This window comes from Pantherophis guttatus, chromosome 2 (assembly GCF_059756535.1).
Source record: "Pantherophis guttatus breed Tessera chromosome 2, ASM5975653v1, whole genome shotgun sequence".
NCBI classification, from domain to species: Eukaryota; Metazoa; Chordata; class Lepidosauria; order Squamata; family Colubridae; genus Pantherophis; species Pantherophis guttatus.
Genome location: NC_142064.1, coordinates 100927345 through 100947731, shown reverse-complemented (window position 1 = coordinate 100947731; position 20387 = coordinate 100927345). Strand labels below are relative to the sequence as shown.

Below are 20387 nucleotides of genomic sequence, written 5' to 3'. Positions count from 1 at the left end.
AATCTCACCGGGTTCAAGGTTGACTCAGCCTTCCATCCTTCTGAGATGGGTAAAATGAGGACCTAAATTGTTGGGGTCAATATGCTAACTCTGTAAACCGCTTAGAGAGGGGCTGTAAAGCGGTATATAAATCTAAGTGCTATTGCTATTGCTATCATCTTATAGCAGCTCTGAGGCTACAAAATGAAAGACTAAAGATTGAAATTGCATTCCAGCTCTGCCCTAATCTAGGAGTGCAAAAGTTACAAGTCACATACTGTACTACATGCAGCTCATTTATGGCCCCAGAGGAGGTGGAGTTAGTTTCTTTCTTTTTTTAAAAAAAAAACTCTTTTCCATTTTTGAGGCAGTGATTTAATGGTCAATTATATCCATTAAAAACAAAACAATAACAATAGAAGTATCCCAAAAACTCAGACCAGTTTTCTTTCTTTTTAAAAAATTTTTTGCTGCAAAACTGGTATTTACTTTGTCAGTTATGTTTCCCACAAGCCTCCACCCAAGAATAAGTAAAACAGCTTTTGCTCTATTACTGTATTTCAATAACTTTTTTTTCACTTGCTATTCTGTCTATTTAGATTCTTGGTATCATTTCACCCTCTACAGATAAAGAAGCCATTGTACTATATTTGGGAGGGGGGTTTATTTCAGCTATTACTAAAATTCTTTGCCCCTGAAATTTGATCAGCTCTTTGTTTATTATTTTAAAAACAATTGTTTATAAGGGTCACATTTTAATACAGGTAGTTCTTGACCTATGACCACAAATGAGTCCGGAACTTCTGCTGTTAAGCGATGTGGTCATTCAGTGTGTTGTGTTTGATTTTACAATCTTTTTTGCCTCAGTCATTAAGGGATCCAGCTTCTCCCACTAACTTTGCTTGTTACAAGACCCCTGGGATGGTCACAAATGGCAATCACGTGACCCCAGATGCTGCAACCATCATAAATACATGCCTATTGCCAAGTAACTGAATTCTGAATACATGAACACTGGGATGCTGTGACGATTTTAAGTGAGGACAGATCATAACTATCTTTTTTTTAGCATCATCCTAATGGTGGTTAAATAAAGAGTTGTAAGGACTACCTATAGTAGTGATGGCTAACCTTTTCCGGACTGAATGCCCAAAGTGCGCATGGGCGCGCAAATGCGCGCATGTCTGAACCACCCAAATGCAATGCACACCCCCTAAGCATGTGCCCCGCCGCCCGAACATGCGATCACACGCCCCCACACATGCCCCGCCCCCTGCCTCCACCCCCCCTCACACATGCATGGCAGAGACCCGAAGACCACCTGGCTGGTGGGAGCCACGCACGCATGCGCAGCAGAGCTGAACTGGGTCGAAGGCTCGCATGCCGTCACAGAGGGCGCTGCATGCCACCTCTGGCACGGGTGCCATAGGTTCGCCATCACGGACCTATAGCATGCTTGTGATCCTCTGAGAGTCTCTCGATAGGGTTAAGTAAAACTTACACGAATGAATAATGAAAAATGAAATGTAAAAAATAATAAAACAAAGGAAGGATGCATAGAAGCAAGAAAAGATATTGAAAGTGGCCCCACCTGGTTTTGAAGTAGAAGTCTTCATATGCTACACAAGGCCCATCAGCTGAGTAAAGTTGTATATTCCTGGATTCCATCCTATCCTACTTTTTGTATTGTTCTAAGATAATGCTACTTTTATTCAAAATATTCCTCTTACTTCCTTCTCTTTAAAACCCTTATTTTTTATTTTTATTTATTTTTTATTTGATTTATATGCTGCCCTTCTCTGGAGGCTCAGGGCGGCTTACAATGCGTTAAGCAATAGCCTTCATACTTTTGTATATTTATACAAAGTCAGCTTATTGCCCCCACAAACTGGGTCCTCATTTAACCTACCTTGAAAGGATGGAAGGCTGAGTCAACCTTATTAAACTGGTCATAGAAGATTCTGTTTTCTTTTCATATAATTTTTATTTACTTGATTATAGTAGCACTTTTATAGTATAGATAAACATTTTAACAGGAATATAGTTCATATTGTATAATGATTTAACTTGAATTGGCAATTTTCAAGAGAGCAAAGTCACACACAGTTCTCATGGAATAAGTTAGAACTTCCTTTTGTGTAACATGATAGCAGTGATATTATGATTTGCTTGTGTCTTTAAAATAAGTTAAAGATTGAAGATTCAAAAACTTATATTTCTATTGTTTATTAATTATTTATTTCTTCAGCAACAAAGAAATAATTAATAATGGTTAAAATATTCCACTTGGAATATTGGAATGTAAAAGGACATTTAGCTATCCTCCAGAAATCTCTTTATGGACATATTTGTTAAATGTGGATAACTAATACCGTGTTTTCCCGAAAATAAGACATGTCCTGAAAATAAGGCCAATCGGGCTTTTCAGGAATGTGATAATATAAGCCACTCCTGCAAAATAAGTCCCCCCACCAACTACGTGCCCCACTCCCCCCACCGGGCATGACAGGGCTCTTGCCCCTTGCTTATCCACCTGCCACCACCTGCCCCTTTAGGGTGCAATTTAGGGGTGGCAGGTGGGGCGGGCAAGAAGCGGGACGCGCGGCTTACCTTTCCAGCACCGTTGCATTCCTCGCCATTCTGTCCAGGGAGACACATTGTAAAAAAATTTTTTTACAATGTGTCTCCCTGGACAGAATGGTGAGGAACGCGACGGTGCTGGAAAGGTAAGTCACGCATCCCGCTTCTACCCCGCCCCACCTGCCACCCCTCTCAATAAAGAGACGGTGAGGAAGGGAAGCAGGCAGGCTGCTGTTGCCATTGGGGTGGGATGGGACGTGTTAGGCCGCGAGACGTGCATCTTACCCTTCCAGCACCATCACGTTCCTCGCCATTCTGTCTAGGGAGACACGTTGTAGAAAAAACTTTCTTGCGAGTTCAGCCAAACTCCTTGAACTCATGAGAAAGTTTTTTCTACAATGTGTCTCCCTGGACAGAAAGGCGAGGAACGTGATGGTGCTGGAAAGGTAAGTAGGTTTTGTTAAAGGGCGTTATATGTGTGATTTAGTTAGAAGAGTATTAAATGTTAATTCTCAGTTAAATGCTGAGAATAATGGTGATAAGATAGGTATTCTTGCCTTGGATATTTTTAAAGCCTTTGATTCTATACAATGGGATACTATAAAAGAAATGATTTCTGCATTAGGATTTGGTAATAAATTTATTCATATTATTTCCAAATTGTACCGGAGGGGTACGGCAAGAGTGAAGGTAAATGGTATATTTACACAAGATATAAATTTGGAAGCAGGGACGAGACAGGGTTGTCCCCTGTCTCCGACCCTATTTTTATTAGCAATGGAAATTTTAACAACTTTGATTGAAGAGGATTCAGAATTAATAGGTTATAAAGGCATCAAAGTTAATTTATATGCAGATGACACTCTCGTCATTTTAAATAATATTACAAATGATATTAAAAAAGTTCAAATACATTTGGAAGAATTTGAAGATATGACTGGTTTGAAAGTAAATTGGGCAAAATCAGAATTATTAATGGAAATTGATAGGGAAAACAAATTAGAAAAATTACAAAATCAATTTGGAATTAGGATAAAGGATAATTTAAGATATTTAGGTATTATATTTTCACTTAAAATTAAAAATTTAAAGAAACTAAATTATGACATAGTAATAAAAGAAATTGAAGAGAAAATTGGGAAATATAAAAAACTAAAGTTATCTTGGTTTGGTAGAGTAGCTTTATGTAAAATGATGTTACTTCCTAAATTTAACTTTTTATTCGAGATGCTTCCGATTTTTTTAACCGAGAAGGACATTGAAGTATATAAAAAAAAATTAGATAAATTTTGTAATGGGGATAAAAAACCAAGATTGATTAAGAAAATGTGGTATCAGAACCAAAAACAAGGTGGTTTAGGAATTCCAAAATTATTAAACTATTATAGAGCATTTAATATAAAAACAGTAGTAAGAATTTTAAAAGGAGATGTTAAACTTTGGGGTAGTTTGGAAATGAAGGAAATAAAGAAGTTTGGTTACAAATGGTTTTTGGAAAATTTTAAAGGTAAGGTTAAAATTTGTAATTATTGGTTAAATAGTTTGACTAAAAATTGGGACAGAGTAGCAAAAAAATTAATACCAGATGTATTGTATTTAGGTAAACTGAAAGAGAATTGCCCAATGAAATTAAATAGTAACAGAGAGAGGATTATAATAGAAGAGAAAGTGGAAACAATTAGTGAATGGTTGAAATTTATAGAAAATGAAATGAGGAAAGAGGAAATTTATGGAAAATTAAACATTAATTGGTTTGAAAGAATTCAAATGAATAAATGGAATAGGAAATGTAAAGAAAGGAATGATGAGAGTAGAAAGGAAACGGAATTTGAAAATTTGACATCTCGAATAATAAAAGATGAAATTGGGCCAAAGGGATTAGTTAGTAAAATTTATAAAATTATTAACTTTGATAATAATTCACAAAGGGTAATGAAAGAAAATTGGGTAAAAGAACTGGGTATTGAAATTTCTGATCAAAATTGGAATATGAACTGGGTTAGTAGAATAATGAGGACATTATCAATAAGGATTAAAGAACATAACTATAAAGTTATTTGGAAGTGGTATTTGACCCCAATAAGACTTTTTCAAATGGATAATAAAGTGGATAAATGTGTTGGAGATGTAAAGTGGAACTCGGGACATATGCTCATATGTGGTGTAAATGTAATGGGGTTGAACTTTTTTGGTCTAGGATAGAAAATGAAATATTTGAAATGATTAAGAAGAGGGTCAAATTGAAATTGGAAACCATATTATTATTAATATTGAATGAAACAACATTAACAACTGGAAAAAGAGAATTGGTGAGGATTTTGGTTATAATGGGGAGAATTATAATTGCTAGATATTGGAAATTAAATGTTGACTTAAAATTAGAAGAATGGTATAATGAAACATGGAAATTTGCATTAAATGATAAATTGACTTGTGATATTAAAATTAGAAGTGGTATATACAAAGAAAATGTTTTTTGGAACACTTGGCAACCATTTGTGGACTTTGCACTTGGGAGATTGGATGAATCGGCACCAGTACCTTATCAAAGAGATTTCTGGAAGAATTGAAGACTTCAATTTCTTAAAACTTCCTTTCTGTTTGTATAGCACGTTGGGGGAAAAATTTTTTTCTTTCCTTACTATTGATTTTTGTATTTTTCTTTTCTTTTTTTTTTCTTTCTGTTATTCTTTAACAATAAAAATATAATAATTTTTTTTTTAAAGGAAAGGTAAGACGCGTGTCTCATGGCACAACACGTCCCACCCCAATGGCAGCAGCAGCCTGCCTGCTTCCCTTCCCACCGTCTCTTTATTGAGAGGGGTGGCAAGCGGGGTGGGGTATGCTTCTCCCACCTGCCACCCCCAAATTGCACCCTAAAGGGGGCAGGTGGCTAAGCGAGGGGCAGGAGCCCTGTCATGCCCAGCTGGGGTGGGGGGAGAGGAGACGGCAAGGGGAACCACTTCTCACTCCATGCATCTCCCTTCTCCCCCACCCCTCCTGCAGAAATGAGTCTTTGTGAGACTTGTTGCGCCACCGCTGCCACCTCGTAGAGCAGGACTCTGCAAGGCTTGTGCCGTTGCATGCAGGAACTGCAGCATTGCCGCGAGGTTCGACATACCAGCACAGCTGCGAGCGGCAGGATGCCAGCTGTGCCAGTATGATGAAGCTCGTGTCGGTGCTGCAATTCATGCATGCAATGGCACAAGCCTTGCAGAGTCCTGCTCCACGAGGAAGCAGTGGCGGTGGGACACGCCAGGGCAGTGGCCAATGTGAAGAATGGGGAGGGGAGGCGACGGCAGCAACGGGACATCCAGTCCCATGCTCACCACCTCCTGCATCCCCAAAATAATAAGACCCCCCCCCAATAATAAGGCCAAGCCCTTATTTGGGGGGGTCAAAAGAAAATAAGACCCTGTCTTATTTTCGGGGAAACATGGTATGTATATTTAAATGTAAACATATATTTGTAAATTTCTTAAACATTATGAATGCACATATCAACTATATGTATACATATACAAACTGTATATATGTTGACTGGAATGTAAGCAGGCCTGGTTAATATAGAATAGCTCAGGTGTGTCAAACTTGCGGCCCATGGGCCGGATGCATCACATGCTGGTCACGCCCATCCCCATTTTAACGAAGGGGAAAAAGTTGTGATACGTCACGTAACGAAAATGTGACATGGCAAATTTGACACCCCTGGAATAGCTCTACCTTATTACCAGTAGAATGGTTCACCATCCCAAATGATCTTCTTCAAATAAATACCATCTGCTTGTTGACAATTAGTACATTAGAGGGAAGGTTAGATTTAGTAATTTCCCAGCTTGCTACTGAGAGGGATTTTAAGCCAGTCTGGAGGACATCCATTGAGTTGCATCAGCCTCTATTTGTATTCTGAAGCAACATGGTCTAGACACAAGTTTGACCTAAATTCTACAAAGCTTGAGGCACAAAAAGACCAACCAGTCTCTTTGGGGGTGTTGGGGGACAAATAATGAAAGTAGAGGAAATAATATAATACAGAATACAAGCTGTGCCTTAAAGTGTTCGGTGATCTAGATAATATTAACTGAATACTGGTTACAATAACCTTCTATCAGTGGCCATTATTAGGGGATTTAAGGCTGATGGCAGCTTTCTTAACATTATTTAATGTGTTCAGTGCTGATAAAATATTTAAAACTAGGATTTTCCTGCTTAGTGCTTAGCCAATGTGTTGCACAAATAAATAGAAAGTTCATAACAGATAACTAGGACTGGTATGCTTCTCCCAATCAGTATAGCCCTAGTCTTCTCTAATTGTCTCATGAGAAAAAGATTACCTGACTCCCTATAGCTTTATGTCCATCTCCTGAAAGCCTAAGAGGAAAATAAATATTCACCTTGATTCTCCATCATCTCTTGATAGTTTTCATTGTAGTTGCCAGCTTGGTTTTCCTGATTGGAGTTGACACTTACATCCTCACCATCCATGGAAGACCAGGCCATCAGTGTGGCTTCTGAGATAGCAAACTGTTGCATCACTCCTAAAATATCAAAAGACAGAAAAGAGTAAATGTCAATGATGCAAAGTCATTCCTTTATCCCACTTGCCAATAATTGCATACATCTGTCACTTCACTGTCTTTCTTTTTACTGTCTCACTGTCCAATATCCTGATCAATATCCTGTCTCAAAATTCCAACCTGGATTCTGAAATTTTATATTTTGAATGGACAATTTTGTATCAGAATGGGTGTCTCAAACATAAATAAATAAATAAATAAATAAATAAATAAATAAATAAATAAATAAATAATTTTAGTTCTATACCTCCCTTCTCCTGAAGGACTCAGGGCGGTGTAACATATAGGTACACATATAGGTACATATAGGTACACAGGAATAAATCCCACCCTCAAAGCATTCAGCAATGTTTGGAAGTTGCTAAAAATATGGAATAGGAATACAGAATTGTATAGTAAAATTATACATGATATCAGAGCCAGAAATATGAACTATAATATCTAAGGAGGGAAAAGGAATAATTCAGCATAGAAACATTTTCAATTGAAATCTTTATTTATTTGATAGTGAAAAGATATTATCTATACTGAGAGATTTGAATGGGTCCAGATCCACTCCAGAGTAAGCATATTTCCTCTAAAATAACTCTTGGATTATTTTCACACTTCTTCAAAGAGGAATAGATCAGAAATTGTTATGGCCAAACATCTGAATATCCTCAGTCCATCTATGCAATCCAAAGAAAAGCTATATTCCAAATAAATAGATTTGGAATTTTGATTCTAATGAAATAATAACATCTGCCTAATCCAGGTGTTTGGGAAGGACTCAACAGGTAGACAACAATGTCAAATCCAGTCTAAACATCTGACTAACTGAGCAAGCAACCATAATAATAGAGGAACAGTCATTATGATTCCACAAATCTAGAAAAACTATTCTGTATCCCCCTTACCCTCCTCCTCCTCCTCTTCCTCCTTGTCTACCTAGAGCCATTCACATACAGAAAGGTGGTAGCATACCTGCAAGGAATCGGGCCTCTTTTTCTCCGTCACTCAGGTCAGAGTAAGCATCTGCATCCTTGCGTACTGTCTCATGAGTATGCTGCTGGCTACTGCCTTTGCCCCAGCCTTGCCACTCAATCATGTGTGCAACACGACCCTGCCCCATGGCAGTGGGCTTGGTGACGTGATCCTTCATGGTGCGGGATATCCCTAAGGCGCCAGACATTAGTAAAACAAAGAGGGGCTATTATACAGCACCAGAGCAATCTGTCGTGGCAACCTAGGACAAGTCTACTTTGTTCTCTCTTCCTGTACCAACATAATTGCTCTACTGTTACAGGAGACTCCCCATAAAGGTAAAAAAATATGCGCCAGGGAACTCCAAAACTGAATTGCTTTACCATCTTTTTATCTGAACAATACAATTTTTTCTCATTGCAGAGGAGAATCTGGGCTCGACGGCAAGAGGCTAATTGGGGCCACAATATAACAACATGTGTAATGAATTTTAAACATCCAACAAAATATGATAATAAATGTGCATAAGCAATATGCTTTCTAAAAAAAATGTTATGGGGAGCAAAATCAGGACTGCATCGCTGAGGAATTAACCCTGATGGTTCTCCTAGAAATCGCCTTCTATCCTCATCCAGACGTCATGTATTTTATAAATTTGCTCTCTATGCCCGCAGAGAGAAGTTTTCATTGGCACTTATGGTAGTTTTTCTCCTGATGCGCACAAGAGCAAATCTGGGGTGGGTCTTTGGCTGCAGCACAGCAGGAGGGAAAAAGAGATGAACTTATATGTATCTAGACTGATCCTAAAGCACTTGAAAAATGTGCCATTGACATTGCCTAATGGCAGTTAGAGAATTTAATGAGACACACAACAAAACTGATCTATGTATTACATAAAGAAATTAACAGAAATGTATTACATTTTATGTATTACATAAAAAAGACAGAATATTGGTTTTAGCTGTCTATTCCCCAACCTTTGCTGTTTATGGGGCAGGCAATAATTTTTCTACCTACAAATCAAAAGGTTTATAGAAATTATAGTAGGCAACAACATGAAATTATACAACTTAATGTTCATTCATCAAAAGTTAAATATACTAACAGTAATGTATTGATTGTTAATAAAAACAGGGTTGTCTATTTTCAGAATGTTTTACAACCATGAAAGATTAATGTTAATTAATTCTAGCACTTGCTTCTTTTCCTGGTTATGACTAAGGTTTTCAAAAGTTTTAAACAGATTTATAGAACTTCTTTAATTCTGTGAATCTTTGGTATAATTCTTTCCTTTTTCTCTATTATGAGCAAATTGAATAGAAAATTCTGTTATTTAAAACGCTTTTAAGGACAAAATCCTTCCCAAGGCCGCTTACATAATGTAATCACATGGAATAAATGCATAAATAACGAAATAGTAAACACTGATAAAGGGCAAAAATCACAGCATTATAATAATACTAAGACCAGCCAATACTAAAATCAAAATACAACTTTATCTAATCCCAGAACTATCCTCACATCGCTCTCATGAAAAGCAGAAAAGAATAAATATGTATTCAGGACTTTCTAAAATTGATGAGGCTTGATAGCTTCTAGATGCCAACCATTCCAGGAACGTAGAGTACTGTAGAAAACCCTGTTGTTTTGTATTGGTCAGCTTGTCACCCTCAAAGAAGGCAAGAGAAATTACTGGTCTTTAAAGATGAACAGGTTGGTATTGATGAGGATGACATCCTCTAAATAATTTAACCCTTAACAGCTGCTTTAGGGGTTAAATCCAGGGCTTTAATAGTCACTCTGAAATAACATGATATCCAGTACCATGTAGCCCAGACATTCCATATCCCAAAACATTTGAAATGGATCATTTTATAGGCAGCTGCAGATTATAGTCCATCCTTGTCACCCTTACTGAATGGATAACCAAAGTGAAGTCTGGAGAACCAACCTAGTTCCTGACCATCCCAGTCACTCGGCTTTTGCCATAGGTAGAGTACTCTAGAACTAAGGGTCCCCAAAAGTGGAATCTCTATCCAGAGCACATAGTTTCGCTATCCAAAGATTCTTTTTCTTGCCTGACTAAATTTTCGCTTGTTCATTCTCACTCATCCTCAAGCAACACTTTTGCACTGAAATAAAGGGGAGATCAGCACATAACTTTAGGAAAGCACTCCTCAGTCCTATGTTCTTTAGAACTTTGGTCCTTGGGTCCCCCACATTCAGTTAATCTGAGAGTTGTGATTCAGTACTGAAAGGTATTAAATTTAGGAAGGCTGTTGGGAAGAAACCATATATGTGTTAATAAAGCATAAAGCCTTAGAAGTGCATTAGCAGTTAAATGTCAAGAGAAGAAAGAATACATCACTCCCCCCCGCCCCTTATTGTGGTGGGGGGAAGATTTTATTTTTTGCATTAGCAAAAAAGACCTTGTTCTGTAATTTGTGAAAGATAATGGGTGTTGTCCAGTTTTTATTTTTACCTCAGACAGACAATAGTGAATTCTTGTTATGCACTCAACCACACCTACCTGCTCCAACACAGAAATGCGAAGCAGTAACGAACCAATTCCAAGACATAGTGGCAACGAGGGAACTGATGAATATGTGACACTTAATCCTGCAATTTGGGTAGGCAATAAAGTTACCAAAAGTTTCTTTTTACTCCCATTATTTCATAAAGATTTGAAGTTAGGGCAAAAAGTGGATAAAACCCAGGTTAGTAAGAAGTACAACAATTTCAGATTCACAGGTCTGAGATCCTCACCAGATAATGATGATTTGGCAAGAGCTCCAATCCCATAGGCATTTGAGTTTCGTTTCAGTTTGGGAAGAATTGAGGTTGTATCTTCCATGGATAGCTGAAAACAAGTCATACCAAGAAATAAACATGAGACAGAGAAAAGGAGCAGGAGGTATTCTTATCTGAGTTTCTACGAAAACAAGAAATATAAATCTAAAATGGAAGGAACAAAGAAGAAAAAATAACAGTAACTGCAGAAAATTTCTAAGGCAAGTATTAGTTTACATCAGCTCTAATGAACTAAAGTTACATTTGGTGTCTGGCTGGAATGTGTTTTGCCAGCAATTTATGATACATTATATGAGAAGGTTAAAAGACAGAAAATAAATACAGTTCAAGGTAAAACCTGTTGTGTATGCAAAGCTCCCAAGTGCTTCAGAGCATTTCTAACATAACAACTAATAACATAATACACCATCATCGTGGCAGTGGATTATAAATTTAGACAGGCTTATATCACAGCGATAGCTGTATAATGCTGTAAATTGGTGGTCTGAGTGAGTAGAGAAGAATAAGAGCGGATTACTGTTATCTGGATTCAGATAAATTCTGAGTAGATAAGGTCAGAAAGTATTTTTCAAAGGTGAAGATTTACCCAGCTGCTTTCTTATTTTGATTTAGTATAGAAACCAGAATGATAAAGGAAAGACTAGATTCCAGGAACTCTGCACAGAGTCACTATTTCTTCTGCTCTACAGCAAGTAATAGAGCATACCTCATGTCTTGGGTTTTTTTTTTTTTTCTTGTTCCTACTTCTCATCTTTGAATGCTACACAAAGGAAACACTCAACATTATTGTTGAGGAACATGGTGTGCAATCACAAAATGAAAAAAATAAAGGAATTGAAATTGGGTACAAATCCTCCAAAACCACAGATGTGTCCGTTAATTTTCCTTCTATATTATCCATACAATCTGTAAGAATCCATACTCCTGAAATTCTCTCTCTTCTTACTGAAAATCCCATCCCCATACATACACTAGATTAGCCATTCTTCCTGCATTTGCCATTTACTGCAAACGGTATTGTGTGGGACACAGAAAACCCAAGCATCAGAAAGAAGGAGGTTGAAGATTAGTGTTGGTTTGGGGCCCAGTAGCTACTTTCCTTTAAAATACAAATGGCAGTATAATGCACATATATTGTAATTACTCTAGCATGTCCTATGATTTGATACTTGTCTCCAGAAAATGGGCTACAAAAGTCATTGGTTGTCTAATAAAAATTGTACTCAAAGTATTAAAGGATAGACATTTATATTTAGCCATGATCTGAGTATTATTGTATGCCTTTGAGTAGCTCATTATTGTTTGATCTAAGCAATTTATATGACAGTTAGTGAGAAAATTAAATGGATGACTCCCATTTAATCACAATCTCTCCTTAGCAGAACATACAAAATAGTTATTAGAAGTGTTACTCCCTGAATAATGTACAGAGTGCCAAGTGTGTACTTCATAGATATACAGAATGAATATATTTGCTTTTTTCTCTATTGTGTGAGTTTTTTTCTTTTAAATAATTTGTCTTGGGGGTATTCTTGTGATAGACTTTTGGCAAAGCAATTCCCGTAGTCCTTTTTTTATCATGTTTCGTTGTCCAAGTACAGCATATTGTGGCTAACACAGAATATGGTTTATGGTTTATTATCCTAGATATCCTTATCTAGGATAATCTAGATAAATTTTCTTTTCTGGATGTTTAGTTTTTTTGGTGATGAAGACTACAGGACCTAACTTCTTTAATGGCATTTGCATTCTTTAATGAACAGTTTGAAAGGTGATTTTTATGTATTACTTTTACAGAATTGTATATGTTTGCATTTATGTATACATTTATACATAAATGTTTATACATTTACAAAACTAGGAGAGTCTGAATAATTTGGATAAAGTCTATATTATTTTAAAATGCTATGATAAAAAATAGATTGAAAATAAAGGAGTCATTAAAATAGATGTTTTTGGATTATACTTGCAAATGATAGTGATAATATCTTATAAAAATGCTTGCAATATAAATTAAAATTAACCTATGTCCTTGAGTGCAGGCAGGCATATTCAAAACAGCTAGCAAAGTAGTCATTCAAATATCCATCTACTTTAAGAGCGGATTTTGAATACCCATCCACTCACAGATCAGATTTTCTGCTGCTGAGGGGGTCTGTTGTGGGATCATGGACAAAATGTTTAGCTAATTGGAATCTGACCTTGAAACACATAAATCTTCAGTGTGTTGAGCTGCCATTCAGATCAATTATTTGTTTTTCTGGATAAAGTATCAATTGGACTAGAAGGAGAAAAATGCTCAATCTAAGGTATGACCTTAGAATTTACTAGAAGCAAGATGGATCCCTAATGGTCACCTCAAGACCCACCAGAAGCAAGACTCTCAAGACCCACCAGAAGCAAGACTCTCACATAGATAGACTGACTCAGCTACAGTGCTGGATGTACTCACATTAATGCCATCCCAGGAGAAATCTGTCCGTGTTTGCTACATAAGAATTAAGATAAAACATTAGTAACACACCCAAACTCTCTCCATACCATATTCGTTTCATGTAGCAGTTGACTTTATCGCTTTCTCTGCTAAGGATTTCAGAGATCAGGATGCATGTTTTGGGAGAGACTGTTCTTGATAGTAGTTACGGTTGTAAGTGTATAGCACAATAAATAAAGATTGGGGAGAGGGAAAAGCAAACTGAGTCGTGGTGGGAAAATATAATTATTCCAGGATTGAAGCTGCATGGAACTGGACATCAATGATACTGTCAGATGTTCATTTAAACAATGTGTTGAAAACTTATTTATAGCAGCAGTAGATGATTAAGTAGATATAGATTTATAAAACTGCCTAAAGCTTAGGCACAAAGCTAGCTGGGTGACCTTGGACCAATCACTTTCTCTCAGCCGTAGGAAGGAGGTAATGGCAAAGAACTGTGCCAAGAAAATTGCTGGCACTTGTCCAGGAAGTGCCCAAGAATTGGACACAACTGAACAGAAGGGGAAAAAGTGCCTATAGAAAAATATCTTTACTTTCTCCCTTCTTATCTTCTTCCATTCTAGCTTTCTTCTTTGCTCATCTTCCCTTCGTTCTGTCAAGGTGAAATACTCTTCCTGAAAGCTACCTTCCTTTTATTATTTTCCTTACTCATCCATTTTTTGATGTGGCACTTTACTTATAGAAAAGCTTTCCTCCCAATATTTGCTCTACTTTTATCTATATATAAATACTTTTCTCTCATCCTTCTGTCTAATTGAATTTTTCTTCCTCTTGACTCAGCTCTTCAATTCTTCCTTTCAGTTTCCTAAATGCTGTCTCATATATTGTTTCTGAGATTGCATATTGGCAGGAAAACAGTTTAGGATTGTTAGTTGACATGGCTTCACATTTCCTCAGAAATCCCTATGAGTCCTCCAACAATCAGCTGATGGCACTGAAGGGTAAGCACTGTCTGCCGTTGTCTTAAGAGTAACTCCTGCAACACAAGGAAACTGGATTTACTACCGTGTTTCCCCGAAAATAAGACCCTGTCTTATATTTCTTTGAACCCTGAAATAAGTGCTTGGCCTTATTGCCATGCATTCAAAAGCCTGATTGGGATTATTATCAGGGGATGTTTTATTTGGGGGGAAACAGGATAGTATAATGAAAAGTACCCAGCAATGTCATTAACTCATCATAGGAGGTCCACTTTGCTTCCTGGATGGATCTGAAGCCACCTATATAGGAATAGAGCAGTGGTGGGTTCCTCCCGGTTCGGTCCAGTTCAGCCAAGCCGGTAGCAGTGACGATATGATGTCACCGAACCGGTTCTCCCCCCCGCCCTCCCACCCCCACCCCACCCCCACCCCCATTATTCTTACCTTTTATTTGGTCCCACCCCCAATCTATTGCTGCTTCCTGAGTCCCAGCTGATGACTAGAGGGAAAAAAACTGTTTAAACTCTTGCCGCGGGGCTTCAAAGGGCCGTCCTACAGCTGATCAGTGTTAAAAGCAAACAAATGAGTCGGGTCGTAAGTGCGAGGACTGGTCGTAAGTGCGAGGACCTTCCAGAAATGACTCTGACCAGCTAGCCACTCCCAGTCACATGACCTCCAAGCCACACCCACAAAATAAGCCACGCCCACAGAACCGGTAGTAAAAAAATTTAGAACCCACCCCTGAATACAGTACATTCCTGAACATTTAGAAAACCTTTTCCAGCACCATATGTATCTTATCTCAAGCAATGTAGCCTTACCTAGAGCTGGATTCGTATATATATATATGTGAAAACATGGAAGTTTAATGCAAATTTAACCAATGAAGTGTGCTGTTAAACCTGCTTTCAAGCATAGTTTTCCATAGATGTTTAGCAATGCTTGTCTATTTAATGATTCTAAGATTAAATATTAAATATTTTAATTACAATACATGTCCTTAAAGAGAAATGGCTGAAGTCACACTTTACTCTTAAGAACTTCTGTCCAGCACATCTCAAATTAAAAGAGGTTCTGGTAACAGTACTTCAGAAAATTGCTTTTCTGGCATTGAGAGAAGTTAGTGGTCAAAATAGACAAGACTAGTCTGGTTTAATTATTGGGCCACTGATTCTGAATGAAGGCAAAGCTCTGCGTAGTCCAATAATTATTTTATAACAGTGGTCCATGAGATGCCGGTAGAAATTTTAAAAATGGAGAAAAATGGAACCACCTGAACCAATTCTCCTACCATTCAAATGGCTATCACATTGAGTAGTCAAAATTCCCTGAAGAGAGATTTCAGGAGTCACAGTCTAAGTAAGCATACATCAAAATGCTTCCATCTATTTGCAGGACTTTCATAAAAACTAAACATGTCATGCTTGAATAGCATTTATCTATTCCAAAAAGCTCATTAAATTTAATTTCATACACCCTATTAGATAAGTAGGCCACACACAATTATCAGAAAATCAAACAAAGTTATGCAAGAAGGACAGTCCATCTGAAGCTATCTACTCTATGCTGATGGATAATGAAAATGTTTTTCCTTAACCCAAATTTCAATACATGGGCCTGAAAAGTTTGAACTTCTTCAGGCACCCCTCCTGCAATTGATTGGACCTAGAAACAGCTTTTCTCTGTTTAAATCATCCAAGTATTGTGGGGAGAGCTGCATGATTATAGCAGAAAGAAAAGCATATAGTGTGCTGTTTTCCCCTCTGAAATTCTGCTGCTTGGTAGTTGGCAGGCTGATTGTTATGTAATTAAAAAGGGAGGACACTTCCTGCATTCACATTTTCTACTCCATCATAATAATACTCAATCCAGTCTGGTTCTTAGCTGAGTGCCAAGAGAAAAAAAAAAAATCAGAGGCCTCTAGGGGACCAGGGCTGGCCATACTTGATGCACAAGACTTACTACCAAGTCATTAAATGGCCTGAACTGAGTAGAGATTCTATAGCAAAAGGAGAAAATTATCTGCATTATCAAAACATTACAAGAGGATATTTTAGAGAACATGAGTGGTTTTATCTCACCAGTACTCATTAGAAAAATTTCACAGATAAGGATTTATCCTAGGCACTTCATGGAATACTGCCAAGACATTTTTGACAGCTAATGGTTCTAGAAACTTATTGGATTCAAATCCCAAACAATTATTTGGTTTCCTGCCAATCTATATCAAGTCAAAATGAAAATTCAAAAAACCCTATCATTGTCTGCAATAAAACACCTCCACCCTCTTAGAGTATTTGAAAGATCCCGGATCTTCATCCTGGAACATACTGGTTTCTGTGGTTTTGATTGGGGAATTCTCTTTGCTCATGATCCTTGAATGCTCTCTTATCTATGACATGGAATGAATGCTCACCTCAGTAGATGGTCTGTGGATGCTGCTTCCATGGAGTGAGCTGGTGCTGTCCATATTGATCTGGTCCACATCTTTTAGCCCTTTCCAGTCCACAGCAATCACTTCGTTTCCTGAAGCCACACAAAAAGTAATTTCCTACTTTTGAGTTCCTACTTTTGTAGTGATTACATTCTAACATTTCCTTGGCCTGGGATGTCCCATAGCTGATAAAAAATGTTAATTTAGGCAGGAATCTCTGAGGAAGGCAGTCACACATTTCATTAGGATGCCCCCTTCACCCCAAAGAAGATAATAGGCTATTGAATCAAACTGTGATCTGATGTTTTTAAAAATGTTAGAAGATTGGATAAAATAGTGTGATTGGCTGAAATATTTTGAATGCCAGGAAAATTGCAAGATTCATCAATCACTGAAACTGAGAGAAAAGAGACCCCTGGATTTCAGAACAGCATTACAGCCAAGCTTTAAGAAAATGTGGTGTCACTTCAGACTCTAAGCACACTTTTTCATTATGGAAAAATATATTAGAAGTTTAATAAATAAATATTAACTGCCATTTGGGGTACATCAAAAGAATCAAATTCAACACTAATATCAAATATAAATTATGAAGAATGAATATCATCTACAGAGCGGTGATCCTTAAGTGCCTTTCTGAAACCCTTTGAGTCCCTTCTGAGTACGACAACTGAAAACTGATGGCCCAGTTTCCTGCTCTTTTTAGGTGGAAAATCATATTGCAAGCTAAAAAAAATCAAATCATAATCTAAAAGAAAAAAAGAAACTGCTCAAAAACCTGGGAAAAAACAGCGCTACCCAAGTGTGTGTAACATTCCCACCCATCTTTATACATGAGGCCCTTGGTCACAAAACTTTGCTCACCCTAAACCAGTAATGTACATATGTTAAAAATTTGGGTAGATTATTAATAGTTACACTATAAACCTTAAATACCACATGGAGACTAATTTCAAATAGGATTTGTATAGACAGACATTTAAACAGGGCTTGTCATTCTTTTCTCCATAATCAAGAGCCTCCCTGTTTCACAAACCATTCCCCATAGCTGAAATACATAGATAGATCATTAGATCATGCAGTCATTTGTCTTCCTCTCCCCCTCCCATTTTTCAGATAGATGAAACAGTTCTAGGCAAAACAGGATGGCTCTATTGCATTTTAAACACCACCTAATCAATACTGTACAAAGCCATTTTAAGAAAACTTACAAAACTGGCTTCATTTCTTAATCTGATCCTAAATAGTAAATGTTGTAGCGCGGGAATAACGAGAGGCACAAGCAAGCTAGTGACAACAGCTCTTTAATTCAGGGTGAGACTTCAGCAAAGAAACACAGGCAACAGCCCTCTTTATATACTTTTCAGAGGCAACCAAGAACCAATCAGAATTCACTGTACATTTGAATTTCCCGCACAAAATAGATACATACATAACACCCCTCCCCTCCCAGAAGGCACTTATTCTATCTATTTACATATTTACATACAAAATCACGCAGGTGACCAGGGCGTGTCTTAATCCTGGTTGACCTGTGCAGTTCAGTTGTTGGAGAGGCGTCGAGCCGGTCGGAGGGACCTCCCGTCTCTCCCGGCTCCGCCAATGGAACCTCCTGGATTTCTCCAGAGGTGTGGCTATCCCCGGCTGGGAGTGTTGGCTCGCTGGGGCGGTGCTGGAACTCTGGGTTGCCAGATAAGTATTCCGGCTTACTCGGGCTTGAGGTAGCTGTGTCAGGAAGACTTTGATAGTTAGGACATAAGTTTTCGTTTTGTAACCGTTTACGCAATTGATCTATATGTCTCCTCCAAATTTTACCATGCCCTATATCAACTGTGTATGACTTTGGACCGGTAATTCCTACGATGATTCCCTCTACCCACAAGGGCCCGTTGGTGTAGTTTCTGGCAAATACTGGTGTTCCCACTTGGAATTGTCTTAGTCCTCCCACTTCCCCCTTGAAGTTATCGGAGGAGTAATTGGGATGCAGTCGATCGGGAATGCATCTTAGCTTTCGGCCCATTAAGAGCTCAGCTGGGCTGCGGCCCGAGGTGGGGCACGGGGTGGCGTGCTGTACAGCTAAGAACTCATCTATTCTAGCCTGCCAGTCCCCTGCATCGAGACGGGAAAGAGCTTCTTTGGCCGTTCTTACAAATCTTTCTGCAAGGCCATTCGAAGCTGGATGAAAAGGAGCGGATAATGCATGTTTTATGCCTAATTCAGCTAGGTAGCCCTCAAATTGAGTTGCCGTGAATTGGGGCCCATTGTCAGATACCAGGGTGTCCGGCAACCCGTGTGTTGTGAATAGTTTTCTGAGTACTTTGATTACGGCCTCAGAAGTGGTAGATGGCATTAAGGCAATCCCGAGCCACTTAGAATATGCATCTACAATGAGTAGAAAGTTCTGGCTGTGGAACGGGCCAGCGAAATCAATGTGAATCCTCCCCCATGGCCCCTTTGATTTTTCCCATTCCTGAACAGGAGCTATAGGAGGATCTGGGCGGGATTCCTGGCAGGGCCTGCACTTCCCCACCCACTCAGTGATGTCTTGGTCGAGATGTGGCCACCAAACATAGCTACGAGCTAGGCCTTTCATGCGGACAATACCAGGGTGTCCCTCATGCAGCATCTCTAGAACTCTGTGCCTTAACCATGAAGGAATGACCACCCTGTCTCCCCACAACAAGCAACCCCCCAACATTGACAGTTCATTTTTTTTGTTAAAGTACAATTGAAAGTCACCACCGTCCACCTTGGCAGGCCAACCCCTCATAACCCAGCCCATTACAGTGCGCAAAACAGAGTCTCTGGCAGAAGCCCTCGCCACCTCGTTTGAAGAAATGGGGCCCAGGGAAACAATGTCAAGAAGTAAAACTGGGGCTTCCGGGGTCAGGTTGTCTAACAGTTCAGGCAAGGGGCATCGGCTGAGGGCATCAGCATGTCCCAGAGTTTTGCCCGGCTGGTGGAGCAGTCTGTAAGAATAGGCGGCTAAGAAAATGGACCATCTAATCAAAACATCATCGAAATACGGGACAACACCTGGGAGGCCTTGTAGAAGGCACTCCATTGTGCTCTGAAAGAGCCCAGGGGCAATGCTAACCCCAAACTGAAGTCTAGTGCATTTAAAGGCACCTCTGTGAGTTACAATTGTCTGTGATTCTGCCGTAGCGTCATCTACAGGCAGTTGCTGGTATGCCTGCGCAAGATCTAGTTTTGCGAATAGCTTGCCAGGCCCCAGGGAGTGTAGTAGATGGTGGACTATCGGAACTGGATAGGCACTCTGCTGCAACGCCTTATTTATCGAACACTTATAGTCAGCGCAAATTCTAATTGAGCCGTCCGATTTGACTGGCGTGACTATTGGGGTTTCCCACTTAGCGTGATCTACGGGAATTCCCGTAGATCATTGTTTAATGAGCTTGTCGAGCTCCGCATCAATTTTGGGCTTTAAAGCAAATGGGACTCGTCTTGCTTTCAGTCTAATTGGCGCTACGTTGGGGTCTAAATTAAAAGATATAGGGGTCCCCACATACTTGCCTAGAGTCTCTTCGAAAACGTCCCAAAACTCGTGAAGAAGGGTTTCTTTGAGGGATGAGCCGCCGATGCTGTGAACGCCCGTGAAGCCCATG

The 20387-nt window shown here is 38.8% G+C and overlaps 1 protein-coding gene across 6 annotated transcripts in view; it reads right to left on the bottom strand.

The window, feature by feature from the left end:
* Positions 1-20387, bottom strand: part of FAM131B (family with sequence similarity 131 member B) — a 64417-nt gene that overhangs the window by 10129 nt on the left and 33901 nt on the right. For 2 of the 6 annotated variants that reach the window (XM_087886464.1, XM_034410912.3), the window contains exons 2-6: positions 16744-16853; positions 13363-13398; positions 10866-10959; positions 8100-8291; positions 6954-7097 (exon numbers count right to left, since the gene is read on the bottom strand). In XM_087886464.1, coding sequence (XP_087742590.1) covers positions 6954-7097; positions 8100-8291; positions 10866-10959; positions 13363-13398; positions 16744-16797 — 520 coding nt within the window. In that variant the 5' untranslated portion in view covers positions 16798-16853. Of the gene's footprint in view, positions 1-6953; positions 7098-8099; positions 8305-10865; positions 10960-13362; positions 13399-16743; positions 16854-20387 lie in introns of all 6 variants that reach the window. The other 4 variants (XM_087886463.1, XM_087886461.1, XM_034410915.3 and 1 more) reach the window with 3 other exon arrangements.